Source organism: Aspergillus fumigatus, chromosome 2 (genome assembly GCF_000002655.1).
Source record: "Aspergillus fumigatus Af293 chromosome 2, whole genome shotgun sequence".
Taxonomy (NCBI): domain Eukaryota; kingdom Fungi; phylum Ascomycota; class Eurotiomycetes; order Eurotiales; family Aspergillaceae; genus Aspergillus; species Aspergillus fumigatus.
The window spans coordinates 775,798-797,620 of record NC_007195.1 but is presented as its reverse complement, the minus strand read 5'-3'; the positions used below and the strand labels follow the sequence as shown (position 1 = coordinate 797,620).

At 49.1% G+C, this 21,823-nt stretch overlaps 4 protein-coding genes across 4 annotated transcripts; 3 read left to right on the top strand and 1 right to left on the bottom strand.

The window, feature by feature from the left end:
- Window positions 1-106: 106 nt before the first annotated feature.
- On the top strand, window positions 107-1,934 carry AFUA_2G03060 (splicing factor cactin; the record flags this gene model as incomplete). The annotated part of the gene is made up of 3 exons (XM_744348.1): window positions 107-622; window positions 686-1,162; window positions 1,221-1,934. 3 exons carry the CDS (start codon window positions 107-109, stop codon window positions 1,932-1,934), a joined length of 1,707 nt encoding a protein of 568 aa, XP_749441.1.
- A 1,459-nt stretch (window positions 1,935-3,393) lies between these two features.
- On the top strand, window positions 3,394-5,682 carry AFUA_2G03050 (forkhead box transcription factor). Its single transcript, XM_744347.2, has 2 exons — window positions 3,394-4,412; window positions 4,503-5,682. The coding sequence occupies exons 1-2, from the start codon at window positions 3,606-3,608 to the stop codon at window positions 4,992-4,994; spliced, it is 1,299 nt and encodes a 432-aa protein (XP_749440.1). The 5' UTR covers window positions 3,394-3,605; the 3' UTR covers window positions 4,995-5,682.
- Window positions 5,683-9,183: 3,501 nt separating this feature from the next.
- AFUA_2G03040 (60S ribosomal eL34 domain-containing protein) lies at window positions 9,184-10,214 on the bottom strand (the record flags this gene model as incomplete). The annotated part of the gene is made up of 5 exons (XM_744346.1): window positions 9,184-9,375; window positions 9,553-9,725; window positions 9,852-9,865; window positions 9,933-10,079; window positions 10,162-10,214. The coding sequence occupies 5 exons, from the start codon at window positions 10,212-10,214 to the stop codon at window positions 9,184-9,186; spliced, it is 579 nt and encodes a 192-aa protein (XP_749439.1).
- A 229-nt stretch (window positions 10,215-10,443) lies between these two features.
- Window positions 10,444-20,300, top strand: prp8 (U4/U6-U5 snRNP complex subunit PRP8; the record flags this gene model as incomplete). The annotated part of the gene is made up of 2 exons (XM_744345.2): window positions 10,444-17,480; window positions 17,532-20,300. The coding sequence occupies 2 exons, from the start codon at window positions 10,444-10,446 to the stop codon at window positions 20,005-20,007; spliced, it is 9,513 nt and encodes a 3,170-aa protein (XP_749438.1). The 3' UTR covers window positions 20,008-20,300.
- Between the last annotated feature and the right edge of the window lie 1,523 nt (window positions 20,301-21,823).

Below are 21,823 nucleotides of genomic sequence, written 5' to 3'. Positions count from 1 at the left end.
CTATTCGCGGATCTTCCAGAGTGACAGCCATTCGTGACGTTCAGCAAAAACAACTGCTGCGACTGAAAGTCTCTTTAACAAAACCCCAGGCGATCGGACCACGAGGATGTCGTCACGACTGCCTGACAGAACAGGCTCTAAGCGAAGCCGCTCTCGTTCCCCTTCATCAATGCGCCAGCCCCAAAAATATCACCGCAAATACGACGAGAGAGACCGACACCGGGACGGTGGAAAATGGGAGGATGGAAACAGTCGATCATCGCAGCCGCCGGTAAGGAACATGCGAGACCAGGTGCGTCTCAATCAGTTACAGGAAGACGAGCAAGTGCGTGAATGGGTGGCGCAGGAAGACATGTTTGTTCTCAAGCAAGCGAAAAAGAAGGCCGAGATCCGCGTCAAAGAGGGTCGTGCGAAACCAATAGATTGGCTTACGGTTACTCTGCGAGTTATTGATCCAACGCGTAATCCTCTTGACGACGAGATTGCGGACTCAGAGCTGGATCTGGTGGACCCCGATGGTGTTTTCGAGGGGTTATCTCAAAGTCAATTACTTGAGCTGGAGAAGGATATCGATACATTCCTGAGTCTGGAGAAGAACTCAAAAAATAGGGATTTTTGGAAAGTAAGCCCTATCTGCGTCTCGCTCTCATTCGCTCGAGACTAATCCCGCTGCGCCTCCGTTCAGACAATGAAGGTTATCTGTCGAGATCGCCAGAAAGCGACTGCCCCTGAAGGACGTGCCCTCAGCTCCGTTGCCGCTGACATCAATCGATTGTTAACCCCGAAAACATACGAGCAACTCGAGACCCTTGAGGTGCAGGTCAGGAAGAAGCTGGACTCTAACGAGCCTATTGATACCGATTATTGGGAGGAGCTTTTGCGCAGCCTGACGGTGTGGAAAGCTCGCGCTAAGGTGAAGAAGGTCCACAGGGCCGTGATCGATGAGCGTGTTAGAGGGTTGCGCAAACAACAATATGAAGAGGCTGAATCTATCCGAACGAAGCTCGCTCCTCTTGCGCCCGTGATTCAGACCTATCAGGAACGACCTCAACAGCTTTGCGAAAAAGAAATTCGTGATCTAGATCCAGAGCCACTGCTTCAGATTCGTCCAGAGGATAAAGGGTTGGAAATATTGGATGAAGGGGCTTTTCTCAATCAAGTCGTAAGTTTCCCTTGCTCTTATGTCTGTGGTCCCAGTTTGTTGCTGACTACGCTTGAAGGCACGAGAGCGACAAAAGATTCTAAAGATGGGCTTTGTTCCCCTTCGTCAGCGGCAGACGGAGAGACCCTCTGCAGCTTCCGCAAGCCAGTCAACGAACATTTCTGCTGCTACAGCATCCACCCGCTTCTCATCGATTACCAACGAGGATTTCTCGCAAGCGACGAAAGCTCTTTACGAGAGAGAACTTGCTAAAGGAGTCAGTGAAAACGAAGAGATATTCACGGGCGAGGAGTCTGTTAGCACGGGTGCGCAACCACAGTGGGCCAGCAAGTACCGACCTCGCAAGCCGCGGTACTTCAACCGGGTGCAAATGGGGTACGAGTGGAACAAGTACAACCAGACGCACTATGATCATGACAACCCGCCACCAAAAGTTGTCCAGGGCTACAAGTTCAACATTTTCTACCCCGACCTCATCGATAAGACAAAAGCCCCTACCTACCGCATTGAACGCGAACATGGACGGAAACGTGGACAATCATTTGCCGCGGCTGGCGAAGAGGATACGTGCCTTATTCGATTCATGGCCGGACCCCCGTACGAAGATATCGCATTCCGGATCGTAGACAAAGAGTGGGACTACAGCGCCAAGAGAGAGAGAGGATTTAAGAGCACGTTTGACAAGGTATATCCTGGGCCCCCTCCTATTGTATTTACAAGTATTGACATCCTAAGGGAATCCTACAACTTCATTTTCAGTTCAAGCGAGTAAGCTTTCTTCCCAATTTCCTAACTTGAGTCGCATTTGCTTGTATGGGCAGCAGATACTAATCTGTCATAGATCTACTACCGGAAGTGAACCGTCAACGCAGGCTTACCAACCGAACGATCTCACCGATTTGTATCTCTTCGGCTGTCTGTGTGTGGCCACTCACTTTCGATGTGTCAATAGCTACGTACCTTGGATCAGGTAGATTCCGTACTCGCGAATATTTCGGTTCAGGGCAGTCTACCACGAGAGGAAATCCTGTTCTATGATTGGCTGGGAAATACTTTCCATATGCTTCCACACTGAATCTCAGATGGCCGAAAGGTCCCTTTCTTAGTGGAAGGGCTAAGACGTGTCATACGAAGCTACCTTGCCTTGCGGAGATGTCAACTAGGGTCTGGCTCCGGTTCTATGACCGCACTCGCATATGAGAGGTTCCACGTCGGGGAGATCACTATCCGATGCTTAAATCTACCTTATCTGCGACCCCTTTCAAGTATTGCACTTCTTCAGCTTTGAGCAATGTTGATGAAATCACGTGGGAACCCGCAACGCATCCTTGGCACCTTATGGCATCTCGGATTCTTCGCCACGAAATTGATACGGAGCAGGTTGTGGTGAAGCGGCGGCTATGTGGCACCTTATGTCACCTGCAGGCCGTTTGACGGCTTCCGGCTGGACAGGGAACAGAGGAAGTGCTTGAGTATCTACAGGATGGATCGAAAGAGAAGCACTTGGGGTTCCTCAAGACCCTATGGCAATATCGATTCCAGAAAGGCCTGTGTCCTGTATCTTCTTTTTTTTTCTTTTCTGTGTTCTCATAGTTCCTTTTTCGGTTTGCTCCATGTATTCAACATGGACCATAGGAAGACTTTCTGCAGGCATCCGCTATCTGCGAGCTCTAAGCTAATCCCGGTCGGCCTAGCTTGTAAAAATTTCACTATTGATCCGTTGCAGCCCCCTGTAGTACCAGATCCAGTCTCTTCACAGTCATGGAGGCCATAGTTGCGACCCTATACTGGATCCCTGTTCCACAGCCTGGGAAAACATTTCCTGCAGAAGGAATGGCTTGAAGCACGACCACTGCATGAGTCTACCACACTCAAGACACATGACACGGCCAAAAAGTAGTCCCCCTACGTCTCAGACCCTTTCCCCCTTGTTCGTTGGGGCCAGATGTGCATGAATCTATCGGGTAGTCCGCAGCAGAAAGGGCGACAGAAGGAAGGACGTCAACTTTAGGTATGAGCTGGCACTATGCTTTCACCTCATGATAGTTCACCTTGAAAGACCTGTGCATCTTCTCTTGCTCAATGGTCCCGCCTTTCCTTTTTTTTTTTTCTTTTCTTTTTCCTTTTCTTTTTTTGTTTTTTCTCTTTCCTTTGTCTTTGGAATTTCTGTCAATTTTCGGGGCTCTTTCTGGCTTCTAACCCTTTATTTTGCATTTACTCTCACAATCCTGGTCTACTCTTCCCTGTATCTGACGGAGCCATCTCCTCATCAGAGCGCTTGATCTTTCTCTCTCTCTCGTGAGCCAGTCTTACACCTTATTAAACACTACTACTATTATCGCTTCTCTGTGGATGTTATCTTCTGATGTCACTTCACCAAGGTTGTGTGGGGAGTTTCAAAACAGCCTGTGATTGACATTAGCCTGTCTTAAGAGTAGACAATATGGTTCACTCCAATCCCTCCTACGATTTACCCGCAAATTACTCTGACTATCAAGCCTATCATCATTATTCTTCGCAGCTGTCACAATCATCATCCCCCTCTTCTGATGGCTCCTCAGCAGAGAATCCTGATAATTCCACTCCCTGCTCGATAGTGTGGGTCAATACCCTGGAGACAGCATTCACTTTTCTTGACCCATGGGCGCTCAGTACGACTCAGGTTTATCCCCTCGGTGCTTCTACTTCGCTGCTGGAAGCTCCAAAAGATGGAAAACTTGATCTATTTTCATACTGCGATGAAGGGACGTCTCATACGACAGCGCCCAACACCAGACCGGACCATGTGGAAATTTCGTTGGGATACCCTCGTGCGACTGAAAGTTCGTCGGGCTGGATTCATGGAGTAGAGGGCTACGGTCGCAATGGCCCTGATTTTCAGATTTACCTTACGCCTTCCCCAGCCGCTGAACACTTTCCACAACCCTCTGAGGCGATGCATAACACGCCCTCTCCTGCAACAACATCAACTACGTCTTCCGATTCTTCACAGCATGTCAATTGGGGGAGAACAGAAGTTGAGCGAGAAATTGAGCGCAATGACGCAGAAAAGAATTCAATTCCAGATGACAGTGGCCCCACAGACCTTCCCTATTCTCATTTGATTGCGGAAGCTCTCAAGGCCGCTCCTGATAGGAAGCGTACACTTCAGGAGATCTACAGCTGGTTCGAGCAGAATACAAGCAAAGGGAGAGATCAGCGCTCAAAAGGATGGCAGAACAGTATCCGGCACAATCTTTCAATGAATGCGGTATGTAATCCCACAGATCTCCATAGTTTCACCTTTTCTTTGTTTTGATCTCTGTTGGAGTTGTGTGCTAAGATCTGACATGACTCGTAGGGATTTGAAGCCGTAAGGGTAGAATCTCCCAATGGCAAAAAGGCCGTGAACTACTGGCGCCTCACGGACGAGGCATACAGGAAAGGCATCCAGTCGACTACCCGGTATAGGAAGCAAGCAAATCATAAGAGGCCTTTGGGCTCGGATCCGCCGGCTCCCCAGCGCCAACGATCTGGGGCCAAAGGAGGGAAGGCGACCAAGATTGCAACCAAGTATCGCGGCCAGATGGTTTTGATGACAGGAGACCAGCAGGACGCTGCACCAAGGGAACGACTGTATCTGCATCCCGCCCCTCTGCATCTGCAGCAGCAGCTACCGTCACAGATGGTGAATCGCCCTCCGTACCTTCGCGCAGCTACTTCTGTGGCGACAGTGTCACCAACCCGTGCGTCAGGTCCGGCCACGCTGATGCATCGACCATCAGTGGAACAGTACAATTCGGGTAGCATCATTGGCTGCACGGAAGCCCCACTGTACCCCTATGTTCTATGACATGGCGGGGCCTAGCGAAGAATATTGTTTTGCATATGAAAGTAAGATTGGAGGTCCCGATTGATTACCTACAGTTCACAAACCATGGCTGGTGGACCGGCCCGGAACCTTCATCAGATCTTCAGCTCAGTGTATGACAATTTCTGGACAATTGAGAAGGGAAGAGTGGGCCGCTGTCAAACGGATTTCTCAGACACCAGGGCCAGTGCTCTGATACTTGACTTGCACAAACTAAATTTGTAGTGTAGCTGACTATTTTCAGTCCCAGCCAGCATTTGCTCATGAATTCAAGTCGATGCATTTTCCTTTTTGCTCATCTTCTTTTCATTTCTGGCTTAGTAAGAGCAAAAAAGTTTTCCTGGCTGGGCGTCGAAGATTTTGTATTTGTTATGTGTCCTGGCCTTATTACCTCTCCAGGCTGATTTGATTTGTCCCTCTATTCAACGTTGATCATGTGGACAGTAATTGCAGACACTGACGCAACGATGATGGTGATGATAATGATAGGTCAATGCCAGTTCCGAAGAGGCTTTCAGCATCCATGTCAGCTTGTCGTAGGACTCGCCTCATTAAGGACAAAGGATGCTGCCCGATGTCCTCCGTTCTCCCTATAGATCGTTCCTCTACACGAGTCAGCACACAAAAACATGCCAACATAATACATGCAGATAGGACGAGCGATCATTCGGCCGAAGATTCAGCCGTCCTCGAGCTCAATTTTCTGCCATACAGCCGGGCGGCTGGTGGTGTTTCTGCCTTGTGATTACCTACGCAAGGCATCTAATTGATAATGACAGGGAGCTAAGGTGCCATCTTCAAGGGTGTGTGCATGTACGTATGTACACAGTATGTATGTATGCATGGAGTATGTGGAATATGTAAGTAAATGTCTCTGGGGGAGTGGTGGGGTCGATTGACAGTTGGACGATCCCTCATTACGCCGCGGACGGATGAGATGAGAAGAGACTTCGTTGTCATCTCGTTGGTCTGATTGAGGCGACATGGACATCTGGCGAGTCATCTCTCCAGAAGACCGATGTCTCCAGCGCGCTAGATGACCCTAAGGCTCTAAGCATGTACCCTTGGTGTTTTAGCGCAGAAAATTAAACTCCGCGAGAAGGCGCTATCAAAAATACCATACAAATGTCTAACTGGCAGGTATCCAAAAAGATAGAGTCTAAATATGTTAATGCCAGACTCTGACGTTTCACGTATGTAATTGCTGTCAGCCTATCCCATTCGACCCGAGTTTGGATGTAACTCCTTACACTCTCATATCTCAGTCGGCTTCGTGGATGTCAATCTGCCTGTAATGCAGCCAAGCCCAATGGTACGCGACGACAGCGACGCCAGACAGAGTAACGGCTGTGGATTCTGAGTGGCTCTGGACTTGATTCGATGGTTTCCATTTCTCGTGTGCTCTATTATTCGATGGTTCGAGTACGATATCTGTTTTTCTTCGGGCGTGGATTGTACCGGAGAAAGGAGTCCGAGGTGAGTATCCACGTCAAATCCTCTGGGATGAGTCACCGATCAAGGTCATCAACATCTGACAATGAGATTCAAATCCTTAGGTCTGATGACACTCCTCCAGTAATTACAGTGCCCCTCTACTTATAAGCGAGTTGGACCGCTTTTTCCTGCAGGAACTTGCGACATGAACTCCACTGCCAAACTCAGTCAAGTGAAGATCACATTTATGTCCGGGAGTAATCACTTACTTCATGCTTTCAAAGCTTCAACGAAAAGCCAAGAAGAAACGTTCTCTATAGAAATAATGGTCCACTCCAAACTCTAAACTGCTTGACGTAGTCTACCTGAGGGCAATTGGCCGAGATACAGTCTAGCCCAGCCATTGTCCTACAACTACAAAAAGGGATCACCATCAAAACGCTGCTTTCTCATTATCCTTCTATTGCGGCTGCATACTCCGTAGAGTGATCGACTCTTAAGTGCTTGACGAATTCTACGTCTTCATGAACTAGCATCATGACTTGAGCGCCATGATTGGAGATTCAAGGTGAAAAGAGTAAGCAGACCACGGTTTTCCTCCATCTCGTCCTTTGTTGGGCCTCATGTGGTTTCTTATTGTTTTCCCTGCTTTACATTGCTGGGGCTTATGGGATGTTCCTCATGGTGCATGCTGCTCATCAAAGAATAGAACATGGTTCCACTTCGGACTAGCTCGTTGCCTTCACAATCTGGGTTGCCTGGATTCTCCTTCCACCTGTCCTCACCGGATCTTAAACGCCCGGGGTTGTCGCAGCAGGGATTCATTTCGTATCAGCCTCTAAACTAGGTTATATTCGGTGCGTCCTTATTTCTCACCCCTCTTGCAGTTGCAGGGAATAGTTTCTAGTGTTTACAAGTCAAAAGGGGACTCTCCGCCGTTTCCGCCATCCCCGAGCATATGATCTCCTTCCTAGATCCCGCTTCGGGATCAGCTTCCGTGAATGCTATTATAGATCCCTCGGGGTACCAGCACGGAGATACAGCTGATTTCATGGGTTACCAGTTCATTTGACGACCGGTTTCCGTGTCGAAGACAAGGTTCTCACGAGGATCACGGGTACCTCGAACGCGAGAAGAAGGCGCCGATAGCTGGGTGACGTTCACCGCCTCCATAGGATGCCTACAGCAGTGTGATCTGTACAGCAATATGCGTCAGGTGTCTGAGCCGAAAAGGTATATAGGTGTGATCTTTCCATGGCTGGTTACATAATTGACAGGTGACGTTCCTCTGTCGATCAACCTTTCTGTGACAGATCTCTATCTATTGATACTATACTAGCCTGCGTTCCTCAGACGGCAGACCTACAGCACAGCTTCTTCTTTTTGTCCAAAATAAATCTTCAGAAACGCTGATCAGTAGAGATCGTCAAGCACCAAACGATAGATGCATGACTTAGACTCGTGCTGATGGGGCCATTGGGCCTCCCTCAGAATCGATGACCGACTCTCTCCAGTCAGATCCCCCAAGATCTACAGCACGGCAGTCGATTTCACAATCGTGGAACACCTTGTTAGACCCTCAGCAGTGTACTAGCTCGGTGCATGCTGTCCTCATAACCGACCAGGATTCACCCCGGTCTCGGTACCTGAGTACTTTGACATGGTTAAAAAAAAAGGGATATTGTCAAAAATACGGAGTAGATCGACGCGATTTGTTTAGTGATGAGTTCAAGGATGCGTGTATATTACGACATGGTCCACATCCCCTACATAGTTTCATAGTTTTATGGATTGATAGGATAAGAGCAGCACTCTAGCAGGTTGATAATTGCCTTGTCGAAATGGCCTTCGTGATGGTAGACTTGTATTATTGATCACGAGGGGGGAGCTCCGACATTATTCATCCATCTGTGCGCTCTTTGGGAAGGGTATTGTTACTTCTGCCGCAAGAGATCTGGTCCTCATTTTCACATTTTGCCGATGTAGCACAATGGTACCCGGAGTAGTAGGTGTCGGATCCTAGTACATGTACGAGCAGCCACCCTCTTCATCAGATATATTATCACGCCTGACTCTGATTTCCACACTGTGCTTTCCCAAATGTCAGTGCAGTGTATTGTTCTTTTCTTTTCTTTCTTTTTCTTTTGTTTTTGGAAGTACTCAATATTTCGACTGGGTCCATAAGAATTTTCTTCTCGAGGAGAAATTGCAAGTACGTTGCAGCGTGCCCCAAGGTATCTTTCAAAAGCAATTGATGCCCGACCATTCAGGCATCGCCACATCGGAAGACGCTGGCAATCTACCATGACTATTTGAACATGACCATCGAAATCTTCGTTTGAACCCTGAACAGATGACTTGAGTCCTAAGGTAAAGGAAACGATTTTTTAACGACCGACGAGTAATCCGTAACTACGTTATAATCAAATGAGGTCGGCCTGCATAAGTGGGAAGCTACGGGTCTGGACAGACTGAAATGGTCCTCTGATGAGCGTGATCATTATTTCATCGCTGGATCTCTCGTGTATTCCCTCTGGACAGATCAACAGTGACAGGGAGAGCTGATAACTCATGGTGAAAATGAAATTTCATTGATAGCCACGACCTTACAAGGTTCGCATGCTAGCCGTGTCTGTTCATCTTTTATTTCTAAGAGAACCGTACTCGGCCGAATTTTTCCATATCATTCGCTTCCCACTTTAAAAAAGACCAACACCGAGAACAAAACGTAATCCGTTTAGCGCTTGCCAGCGGCCTTCTCCTGAGACTCCTTGAGGACCTTCTTGACGATTTTCTGCTCCTCAATCAGGAAAGCACGGACGATACGGTCCTTGACGCAACCGGCGCAGCGAGAACCACCGTAGGCACGGCTGACGGTCTTCTTGGGCCGGGAGATCTGGGAGTATTCACGGGGACGGAGGGCAGGAATCTAAGCATTTCAATCAGTGATCCTGCTCATCTTCCTATAAATTGGCCAGAGGCGATCGGGATGTGCGCTTTCCGTCCTCGAACTTGTCATGTTTCGAATTGACAGTACAATCGAAGGACACCAAAAAAGCGCACAGAAGACCACTTCCTAGCCAGAATTTCACTCGGGAGTACTCACGCCGGGGAGCTTGATGCCGCAGTCACCGCACTTGGGAGCAGTACCCTTCTTCTTGATGTGGAGGTAACGGAGCTCGCCGCCAGGAGTCTTGATGATGCGGACCTTGTTGGACCGCGTGTTGTACCTGTAGAACAAAAACCTATCAATATCGTGCTCCAAGGGCAGACTCGAAACTGATGTGTCTCGTCGCGCCAAATATCATGCCATATGTCACTGAACTAAAGCGAAAAAAAAACCGATGATTAAAGCGACGCAGGGGCATAGGATTGTGCACTTCTGGGAGGGAATTTCAAACGTACGGGTTCCGTCTCCGCTGTGTAATAAAAAGAGAATCAGTATTTCATCCAAGTAGAAGTTATATACCAGCATAAGAAACTCACGTATTGCAATCTGTTGTTCGCCATTTTGATTGTCCTTGAACCTCTAAAACGGTGATCAAGAGATTGGCGGCGGCGTCGTCGGTTGTCGTCGTTGTCCTCGTAGAATTCTCAAAGTCATCTGGATTTGTGTGGGTTTCGCTCGGAGCCCTGGAAGGCCGCGCTAGCGCAAATTTGGCGAGCTTGCGCTAACACCAATATGGACTAGCGGCTTTTTGCGGAGAGCCGCCACCTCTGCTCAAGCTTGCCCATCACCAAGAAAGGAGCCAGAACAGCGTCTTCCATCACCCATTGTGAGAAGGGGATCGTTCGGGAGTTGGGATTTTCTCTTCGGGGCTATCATTTCATTTTTCCGACGCGAATATATCTTCATAACCATCAGTCTTGTGAAATCCCGTCGGTGCTTTCGCCTTGGATTTGATGATTTTTCTCGACGTGGTTTGACGCGACTTTTGCTCCTTTATCACAGTCGGCTTAAGTCGAAAGCGTCTTTCTTTCATTAATCGCCATCACCATGGCGTCGTTGCCTCCCCCCCCTCCCCCAGGATGGGGTGCAGCCCCTCCTTCCATGCCTTTGGCGCCGCCGCCGCCAGGATACCAGCCCCCAGCGGATCCGAATGTCGCAAAGTTTGCTCAGAAGAAGAACGAATGGCTGCGGACGCAGCGCAATCGTTTTGGAGAGAAGAGGAAAGGCGGGTTTGTTGAGACACAGAAGGCGGACATGCCTCCGGAGCACTTGCGGAAGATTGTCAGAGATATCGGCGACGTATCACAGAAGAAGTTCAGCAACGAGAAGCGCAGCTATCTCGGTGCGCTGAAGTTCATGCCTCATGCCGTGTTGAAGCTGCTGGAGAACATGCCCATGCCTTGGGAATCGGCGCGTGAGGTCAAGGTGCTCTACCATGTGAATGGTTGCCTTACGCTCGTGAACGAGACTCCGAGGGTCATCGAACCGGTTTTCCATGCTCAGTGGGCTACCATGTGGGTGTGTATGCGGCGAGAAAAGTGCGACCGCAGACATTTCAAACGGATGCGCTTTCCCCCTTTCGATGACGAGGAACCTCCCCTATCGTGGTCGGAGAATATCGAAGACGTCGAGCCCTTGGAGCCGGTCCAGATGGAGCTCGACGAATCCGAAGATGCTCCCGTGTACGAGTGGTTCTACGATCACCGGCCGCTACTTGATACCCCTCATGTCAATGGACCAAGCTATAAGAGCTGGAATTTGACCCTTCCGCAGATGGCAACTCTCTACCGGTTAAGCCATCAGTTACTCAGTGATGTGGTTGACCAGAATTACTTTCACATGTTTGATCTCAACAGTTTCCTTACGGCAAAGGCCCTGAACGTTGCTATCCCCGGTGGCCCACGCTTTGAGCCTTTGTACAAGGACATCGATCCCAATGACGAGGATTTCAGTGAATTCAATGCGATCGACCGCATCATCTTCCGAGCACCCATCCGGACAGAGTACAGAGTCGCTTTCCCTTTCTTATATAACACCCTACCGAGAAGCGTGAAAGTTTCCTGGTATTCTCATCCTCAAGTCGTTTACGTCCGAGCCGACCCTAACCTTCCTGCTTTCTACTTCGACCCTGTCATCAATCCCATCTCGTCGCGCTCTGTCGCCCCCAAAAACATTACAGTCAGTCATGAGGATGAGATCTTTGGACCTGGAAACAATGAGGATGACTTTGAACTCCCACCAGAGGTGAAGCCCTTCTTCGCTGACGAGGAACTGTACACACCTGATACCGCCTCAGCGATCGCCCTGTGGTGGGCTCCTCATCCGTTCAATAAGAGATCAGGGAAGATGGTGCGCGCGCAGGACGTGCCACTCGTCAAGCAGTGGTACCTGGAGCATTGCCCTCAGGGCCAGCCTGTGAAGGTCCGAGTCTCGTATCAGAAGCTTCTTAAGACGTATGTGCTTAATGAGTTGCACAAGAAGAAGCCTAAGGCCCAGAACAAGCAGAATCTGCTGAGGACCCTGAAATCTACCAAGTTTTTCCAGCAGACGACAATCGACTGGGTTGAAGCTGGTCTTCAGGTTTGCCGCCAGGGTTTCAACATGCTCAACCTCTTGATTCACCGAAAGAATTTGACTTACCTGCATCTCGACTACAACTTCAATTTGAAGCCAGTTAAGACACTGACCACTAAGGAGCGAAAGAAGTCCCGCTTCGGTAACGCTTTTCACTTGATGCGTGAGATTTTGCGCCTTACGAAGTTGATTGTCGATGCGCAAGTTCAATACCGTCTGGGTAACATCGATGCTTTTCAATTGGCGGATGGCATTCTGTATGCTTTCAATCATGTTGGACAGTTGACCGGTATGTACCGTTACAAGTACAAGTTGATGCATCAAATCCGTTCCTGCAAGGACCTGAAGCATTTGATCTACTACCGATTCAACTCTGGCCCTGTGGGTAAAGGTCCTGGCTGCGGTTTCTGGGCTCCTGCTTGGCGCGTTTGGCTGTTCTTCATGCGCGGTATCATTCCTCTCCTTGAGAGATGGCTTGGAAACTTGCTTTCTCGTCAGTTTGAGGGTCGTCATAGCAAGGGCGTTGCCAAGACCGTCACCAAACAGCGTGTCGAGTCGCACTTCGATCTTGAACTGCGAGCCTCCGTCATGGCGGATCTGATGGACATGATGCCTGAAGGTATCAAACAGAACAAAGTCAACACAGTTCTGCAACATCTGTCTGAAGCATGGCGATGCTGGAAGAGTAATATTCCTTGGAAGGTGCCGGGGCTCCCAGCACCTATCGAGAATATTATTTTGCGATATGTGAAGAGCAAGGCCGATTGGTGGATATCCGTCGCACACTACAATCGTGAACGTATCCGCCGCGGTGCCACCGTGGATAAGACTGTTGCCAAGAAGAATCTTGGTCGACTGACTCGGCTTTGGCTCAAGGCTGAGCAGGAGAGACAGCACAACTATTTAAAGGATGGTCCTTATGTATCTTCCGAAGAAGCGGTGGCGATTTACACAACCATGGTGCATTGGCTCGAGTCTCGCAAGTTCTCGCCAATTCCGTTCCCAAGTGTCTCATACAAGCATGACACCAAGATTCTTATTCTTGCTCTCGAACGCCTCCGCGAGGCCTACTCTGTGAAGGGTAGACTGAACCAGAGTCAGCGAGAAGAACTTGCTCTCATTGAGCAGGCATATGACTCTCCTGGAACCACGCTAGCCCGAATCAAGAGATTCCTGCTCACCCAGAGAGCATTTAAGGAAGTTGGAATCGACATGAATGACAATTACAGCCACATCAACCCCGTTTACGATGTTGAGCCGATCGAGAAGATCACGGACGCGTACCTGGACCAGTATCTTTGGTATCAGGCAGAGCAGCGCCACCTCTTCCCAGCTTGGATCAAACCTTCCGATTCTGAAGTCCCTCCACTGTTGACCTACAAGTGGGCTCAGGGAATCAATAATTTGTCCAACGTCTGGGAAACTGCCGATGGCGAGACGAATGTCATGATCGAAACGGAGTTATCCAAGGTCTATGAGAAGATTGATCTTACTCTCTTGAATCGTCTGCTACGTTTGATCATGGATCACAACTTGGCTGATTACATTACTTCGAAGAACAATGTGCAGCTGAGCTATAAGGACATGAACCATACCAACAGCTACGGATTGATCAGGGGTCTGCAGTTTTCTGGTTTCGTCTTTCAGTATTATGGTCTTATGATTGATCTGCTGCTCCTTGGTCTGCAAAGAGCCAGTGAGATGGCAGGTCCGCCGCAGAGTCCCAACGACTTCTTGCAATTTAGAGACCGTGCCACTGAGACAAGACATCCCATTCGTTTGTACACTCGCTATGTCGACAAGATCTGGGTATTCTTCAGATTCACCGCCGACGAGTCCAGGGATCTTATTCAGCGCTTCCTTACAGAGAACCCTGATCCTAATTTTGAGAACGTTATTGGATATAAGAACAAGAAGTGCTGGCCGCGTGATTGCCGTATGCGTCTGATGCGACACGATGTTAATCTCGGTCGCGCTGCCTTCTGGGATCTGAAGAACCGTCTGCCGCGGTCAATTACGACGATTGAATGGGATGATACCTTTGCTAGCGTGTACAGCAAGGACAACCCGAACCTGCTGTTCTCCATGTGTGGCTTTGAGGTCCGTATTCTACCAAAGATTCGCAATCAGAACGAGGAGTTCTCTGTCAAGGACAGTGTGTGGTCTCTGGTAGACAACGCCACCAAGGAGCGCACAGCCCATGCTTTCTTGCAAGTAACGGAGGAGGACATCCAGAAATTCAACAACCGAATCCGGCAAATCCTCATGTCCTCGGGTTCAACCACTTTCACCAAAATTGCCAACAAGTGGAACACCGCCCTTATCGCGCTCTTTACGTACTATCGTGAAGCTGCTGTCTCCACCGTCAATCTTTTGGACACGATTGTCAAATGTGAGACCAAGATTCAGACTCGTGTTAAGATTGGTCTGAACTCCAAGATGCCCTCGCGTTTCCCTCCTGCGGTCTTCTACACGCCAAAGGAATTGGGTGGTCTGGGCATGATTTCGGGTTCTCATATTTTGATTCCCGCCAGTGACAAGCGATGGTCGAAGCAGACGGATACCGGCATTACCCACTTCCGTGCGGGTATGTCACATGACGAGGAGACCCTCATTCCTAACATCTTCCGATACATTATTCCATGGGAGGCCGAATTCATTGACTCTCAGCGAGTCTGGATGGAATACTCTCAGAAGCGGATGGAAGCTCAGCAGCAGAATCGCCGTTTGACTTTGGAGGACTTGGAAGATAGCTGGGATCGCGGTCTCCCTCGTATCAACACTCTTTTCCAAAAGGATCGAAGCACACTCAGCTTCGATAAAGGCTTCCGTCTCAGAGCCGAGTTCAAGCAGTACCAGCTGATGAAGAGCAATCCATTCTGGTGGACAAGTCAACGTCATGACGGTAAACTCTGGAACTTGAACGCTTACCGCACAGATGTCATCCAAGCACTTGGTGGTGTTGAGACTATTCTCGAGCACACCTTGTTCAAGGCAACTGCTTTTCCATCTTGGGAAGGTCTCTTTTGGGAAAGAGCATGCCTTGCCAAGGGGACACGGCTGCTACGGTATGACGGTAGCGAAATTGAGGTCCAGGATGTCAAAGAGGGAGATTTGCTCCTTGGTCCTGACGGCGGTCCTCGCCGGGCTTTCAACATCGTGAACGGTAAAGACCGTCTCTATCGTATCAAGATTGGTGGAAGTAAAGAGGACCTTGTTGTTACGCCAAACCATATTCTGGTTCTTCACCGGGAGAAGAGAGCGAGAAATGTGTATACTGGACCGTCCGTCCAAGGTCATATCCAACGTTCCGAAAACGGGCATGGTAACCTTCCGATGCTCAGTTCCAGCCCTGCGGCCGCCCATCACCCGAATAACCTTGTAAAGAACCGTGGAGATTTCTGGTCTGCTTTGAAGAGTGCTATCGCTTGGGTTCTCCATGCCGAACGAAGTTCGACCGGCGCCAACATGGTGCGGAATGTCCTCAATGGTACCGTTGGTCTTACGGCTCATAAAGAGAGCTATACTGTTACCAATCCTCAGCAAAAAGGCGTATACTACACCTATGTATGGGGAAACCCTCAACGAACGAGCATCAAGGGCCATCGCGACCACCCGCCCGTCTTCCTACCAACCAAGGAGGATGCTTTCTCTGCTGCAATTGCGAAAAGTCGTGAACTCTATTCGCAAAGCGAAGTTACGCTGGCTACACTTCGTCAAAGATTCCTTGCAAAGTCTGCCGATGGTAAAGGCGGAGAGATTCTGGTCGACGCCAACTTGCCAAACATATTCCTTCTGTGGGACAAGAACAGATCTAACCTCAAGTTCCGCGTGCTCTGTTCCCGCAACTTCAAGACATACGGGCGCGTATATACTTTCGAGTCAATGCCAAGCACCAACGCTGAAGAACCAGGATATGGAGACGATGACGAGCTACCTCAGGTTTCAGCAGAAGAGCGCTACGATACCGTTGAAATGACAGCAGCTGAGTTCGCCTCACTGAGCACAGAAGAACGGAGTCGGTATCGTGTGTTCAGATGTCCTGGCTTCGAGTTGCCTGAGCAGCCAGTGCCGGTAAACCCGTATTTCCTCGGACTTTGGCTTGGCGATGATAACCATGAGAAAACCACGAATCACAACATTCATGAAGAGAATGTTCGCGAATTCCTCGTGAACCATGCTGCTGAGTTGGATATGTACCTTGCATGGCAGGGTCTGATTGACTATGCGACTGTCGCCAACCCTGCACCTATGATGGTTCGGCTCCCGCCCACCAATCCTGATACCATTGAGCATCGTCCGGTTGTTTGTCAAGCACGGCAGAGCATTCGGAAGCTACGCCTTGCTGCTAAAAATATCGCACAACCAGAAGTGGTATTATCGACGTCTCCACGTCCCGAGTCGCAGATGCAACCAAAGCGAGAATTGCCGTCGAATACGGAAACTGCTCTCCGATCGGAGGCTGAAGCCTCGAGTATCTCGGCAATTCTTGATTCGAAGGCCGGTCATTCCAGTCTGGATACTGGTGATCCCAATTCTGATGTCGTTCCTGAGTCTATTCCCAACGACGTCGCCGATTTTGGCCTCGATGGAGTCCCCGAACTCACTTCTAGCGGTTTCTCAGAGCTTACCTCAGATTCTGAACTCATGCGGTTGATCGAACAAGTGGAGCGGTCAAGCCAAGGTTCGACGGAAGAACCAAGCCAGGCTTCTGTGGTAGAGCAGGAAGCTGATCTCAATCTGCTTGAAACCGATAGCGAGGACGAGGAAGCCGACAGCGCTGACGATGATGAGTTTGGAGACCCAGAGGCTTCCGAATTTCGGCCGGAGCCAGAAAGCCAACTTTCCCAGTCTCACTTCTCCAATCGTCGGCGGAACCACCGCTTGCGAACAGGTCGTCGAGTATACGGAGATTTGAATGGCGAGGAGGAAGGTATACTTCTTGACCAGATCGTGGAGCAATCTGAAGGCAGTCGTGTTAACTCGCTCCTCCGGGCGCTCGATGCCTTGGGGATTATTGCTCAAAAAGGAACAGGTCCTGAAACCAACCGGAAGCATATTCCGTCGATCTACATGAAGAACTCTCGGTCTGTCCGTCTTGCCGTTCTGGCAGGACTCATTGACAGTGACGGTTGGTATGTCTATCCAGAAAATGTGCTTGGATTTGCCCAGAGTGAGCGTTGGCATTCCAAGCTCTTTTGGGACGTCGTCGCGCTGGCACGTTCTTTAGGTCTCAGTGTCTTGACGAAGCGACGTATGATGTGGAACCCTGCTCGCACGGAGAGGTATCCCCAGCTCTTTGCCCAGATCTCTGGGAATGTGGCCGAGGTTCCTTGTCTCATTGCGCGGAAGAAAGGCGTTGAGCGTTTGATTCCTCAGACTCACAGTTTCATGATCAAGGACATTTCCCTTGAACCTGAGGCTACGGAGTGGGCTGGTTTTAGAGTCGACAAAGACCAGCTTTACCTGCGACATGATTACCTTGTCTTGCATAACAGTGGATTTGAAGAGTAAGACTGTCGTCGTTTCCATATTTGAACAATCTGCTAACGAATATTTAGATCGATGAAATTTAAGAAGCTCACAAATGCTCAGCGGTCTGGTTTGAACCAAATCCCTAACCGTCGGTTCACTCTGTGGTGGTCCCCCACCATCAACCGTGCCAACGTCTATGTCGGTTTCCAGGTGCAGCTTGACCTTACAGGTATCTTCTTGCACGGCAAGATCCCCACTTTGAAAATTTCCTTGATTCAGATCTTCCGAGCGCACTTGTGGCAGAAAATCCACGAATCTGTCGTCATGGACTTGTGCCAGGTGTTTGATCAGGAACTCGAGCAGTTGGGCATCGAAGCTGTCCAGAAGGAGACCATTCACCCACGTAAGTCTTACAAGATGAACAGTTCGTGCGCAGACATCCTGCTCTTTGCAACAAACAAGTGGAACGTGACTAGACCATCCATTTTGTTCGACACGAAAGACGTTTACGAGCCGACCACTACGAACAAGTTCTGGCTTGATGTGCAATTAAGATACGGCGATTACGATTCTCATGATATCGAGAGATATGTCCGCGCCAAGTACCTCGACTACACTACTGATAGCATGAGTATCTATCCTTCCGCCACTGGCCTTATGATTGGTATTGATCTTGCATACAACCTCTATTCGGCGTACGGACAGTACTTTCCAGGCTTGAAGACTCTCATCCAGCAGGCCATGGCCAAGATCATGAAGGCAAACCCTGCCTTGTATGTACTAAGAGAGCGTATTCGAAAGGGTCTGCAGTTGTATGCTTCTGAAAGCAACCAGGAGTTCCTCAACTCTCAGAATTACTCTGAGTTGTTCAGCCCGCAGATTCAATTGTTCATTGACGATACCAATGTTTACCGTGTCACCATTCATAAGACCTTCGAAGGCAACTTGACCACAAAACCCATCAACGGTGCCATCTTCATTTTCAACCCTCGGACTGGTCAACTGTTCCTCAAGATTATTCATACAAGTGTTTGGGCTGGCCAGAAGCGTCTTGGCCAATTGGCGAAGTGGAAGACAGCCGAAGAAGTTGCAGCACTCATTCGGTCTCTGCCTGTGGAAGAACAGCCTAAGCAGCTCATTGTCACTCGGAAAGGTCTTCTGGATCCCCTTGAAGTCCATCTCCTCGACTTCCCCAACATCTCCATCCGTGCCTCTGAGCTCCAGTTGCCGTTCCAGGCTGCCATGAAGGTCGAGAAGCTGGCAGATATGATTCTGCGGGCCACCGAACCTCAGATGGTACTCTTCAACCTCTACGATGAATGGCTCAAGTCCATCTCTCCGTATACCGCCTTCTCCCGTCTAATTCTTATTCTGCGAGCCCTGCACGTCAATATTGACAAAGCCAAGATCATCTTGAGGCCTGACAAGACGGTAATTACACAAGAGCATCATATCTGGCCTACGCTCTCGGACGAGGACTGGATCAAGGTTGAAGTCCAGCTTCGTGACCTGATTCTGAACGATTATGGAAAGAAGAACAACGTGAACGTGCAAAGTTTAACGAGCAGCGAAGTCCGAGACATAATTCTTGGCATGGAGATCAGCGCGCCTTCCCTTCAGCGGCAGCAGGCCGCAGAAATTGAGAAGCAGCAGGAGGAGGCCAAGCAGCTTACAGCTGTCACGACGAAGACGCAGAATGTTCGCGGTGAAGAAATCATCGTCACGACCACGTCTCAGTACGAACAGCAGTCGTTTGCTTCGAAGACCGAATGGCGTACACGGGCAATTGCGACATCAAATCTTCGCACGAGAGCCAACAATATTTACATTTCGTCAGACGATGTTTCAGAGGAAGGATACACTTATATCATGCCAAAGAACATTCTTCGTCGCTTCATCACTATCGCGGACCTTCGAGTGCAGGTTGCTGGGTATCTCTACGGTAGCTCCCCACCTGATAACGACCAAGTGAAGGAGATTCGGACCATTGTCATGATTCCGCAAGTCGGAAATACTCGAGATGTTCAGTTGCCCCAACAGTTGCCACAGCATGAGTATCTGAACGGACTTGAGCCTCTCGGTATCATCCACACGATCTCTGGCAATGAACCACATTACATGACTGCTATGGATGTGACTCAGCATGCACGGTTGATGAATGCTCACCCCTCGTGGGACAAGAAGACCGTCACGATGACAGTGTCATTTACCCCTGGATCTGTTTCCCTTGCAGCATGGGGCTTGACGCCCCAAGGTTACAAGTGGGGAGCTGAGAACAAAGACACCACATCTGACCAACCACAAGGGTTCTCGACCAGCATGGGTCAGAAATGCCAACTGCTGCTCAGCGACAAGATTCGTGGATACTTCCTGGTCCCTGAAGATAACGTGTGGAACTATAGCTTCATGGGAAGCTCTTTCAGCAGCGTCGAAAAGCGACCTGTTTATGTCAAGATTGATACGCCGTTGAGATTCTATGACGACCAACATCGTCCTTTGCACTTCCAGAACTTTGCTGAACTCGAGGACATTTGGGTTGATCGTTCCGATAATTTCGCTTAAAGCAAGGACTTGTGTTGAATTCCCTTTTCCTTTCTCTATATTGTCTTATTGTCCCTGATATCGAGGCGTTTTCCGTTTCTTGCATTGTTCCCCAAGCATGACCGAAATGTTTCCCCATTGATCTGTTTTTTTAGGGCGACATAATTTGAGCCACGGCTAAAAGAAAAGCGAGGAACGATCATCTTTATGCGATGCAGACTACAAGTAGAAATGAATACTGGGGCCTTGTATGTACAGTAGTTAGTACAATCATCAGTTGTTTGATTAATATTCTATGGTCACTCTACCCTGCGACTTGATTCGTTCTATCGAGTTCGATGTTTGCTTGATTCTTGATAAGCAGGTCGACTACGCTCCATAGATGGATCAGAGAGTAGTATCCTTTATTTTCTATTTAAAAAAAATAAATAAAATAAAAAAAACTAGTACGGGCTTAGAAGGATTGGTAAATCGGATAGTGCAGTCTAGTGAAAGACACACTCAAGACGGAGCTGGGCTGGAATCATCTTTAATTGGGAGATGATTTGATTGTTTGACGATGGCTTCAGATCATCCCACCAACAGGACCCACGCTACGTCGACATTTGACAACCACTTCTTCCTGTCTATCTGTCTTTCTACCCAGCAGACTAGTGATGAAGCAACTCAGCCATCTCCCAACCTCCCGGCTTCCTGCTGCTCCATTCTGGCTCAGTCTTTTTGAAGGCTTAGACTAACGCCATTCCTTCCGGCTGGCTCCGGTGGCTCCAGGGTACACAGTAGGTCTCGGTTTCTAAGTCATGGGGATCGCGCAACCTCAATTTTTTTATTTCTTGGCCAACTATTAGCGGTTTCTTTTGAGAGAGCGAAAATTCGTTTCACCATTGCCTCAAGGGACTTTAGAACCAAAGTCAAATTCTATGCGGCCCAACAGTTGTTACAGTCGTGAGGAGTGGGTGGAAATCATCGATTGCAAGGCATGCTGAAGATTGCGATCATATCCACCAGCGTTCGCTATGACAGATCCTAATCAACTGACGGGTCTAGCTTACTTCGCATACGGATTGCCCGTCAAACACACCATGTTGATGGCGATCTCGACGGATTTAGATAAAGCTCATGAGAACGACGGTTGACAGTCCCTCGCCGAGTCCCAACTCACAAGTCAACGAACGTACACGGACCACAAGCCTTCTCGGAAACTAGGCAATTGAAATCCGACCGTTAGTTGGGGAGGGCGTACCCTTCTCATTCAGGAGGTATTTTCTGTTTTCCAAAAACCTCAGCGAAACAAACTCGGGAAAAGCTCCCTCCGACAGTCCTTTGACGGTCTCGAACTTATGCTGCAGGGGACTCAGGTATCCCGTTGTTGGTTTCTGACAGCCGTTCTGGCGAAAAAGGAAAAAAGAAAGAAAAAGAAAAATCCATCCGAAGAGAAACAGGGAAGCTGTCGACGAAAATAAAACAAAGGGAACTTTGAGTGGGTACGTTTTCAGGTCACAAACACTAGCCTGCGTGAGATCCTACGTCTCCTGCTTGACAGCATTGCCACTTGCTCTATCACGGATTCGGAGCCTGGCATTCGCAGCTTGATTCCATGACATTACCCCGAGGTCCCACACCATTTTTTGAGACCTACAGGAGTTATAGACCAGGATCGTTCTCTTATGCTCGAGTCAGAACGCTAGGCTGGAACTGCCTGGCAGGGCCAGGCCCACCAAACACCAGCCATAAGCTAGCTAGCATCCTTGCGCTAGTAGTAGTTCTGATACTCTGGTCACCTCCCGTCTTACCTCGTGGAAATTTCGCCGGTTGCTCCTGTGTGCTCAGCGCCTTT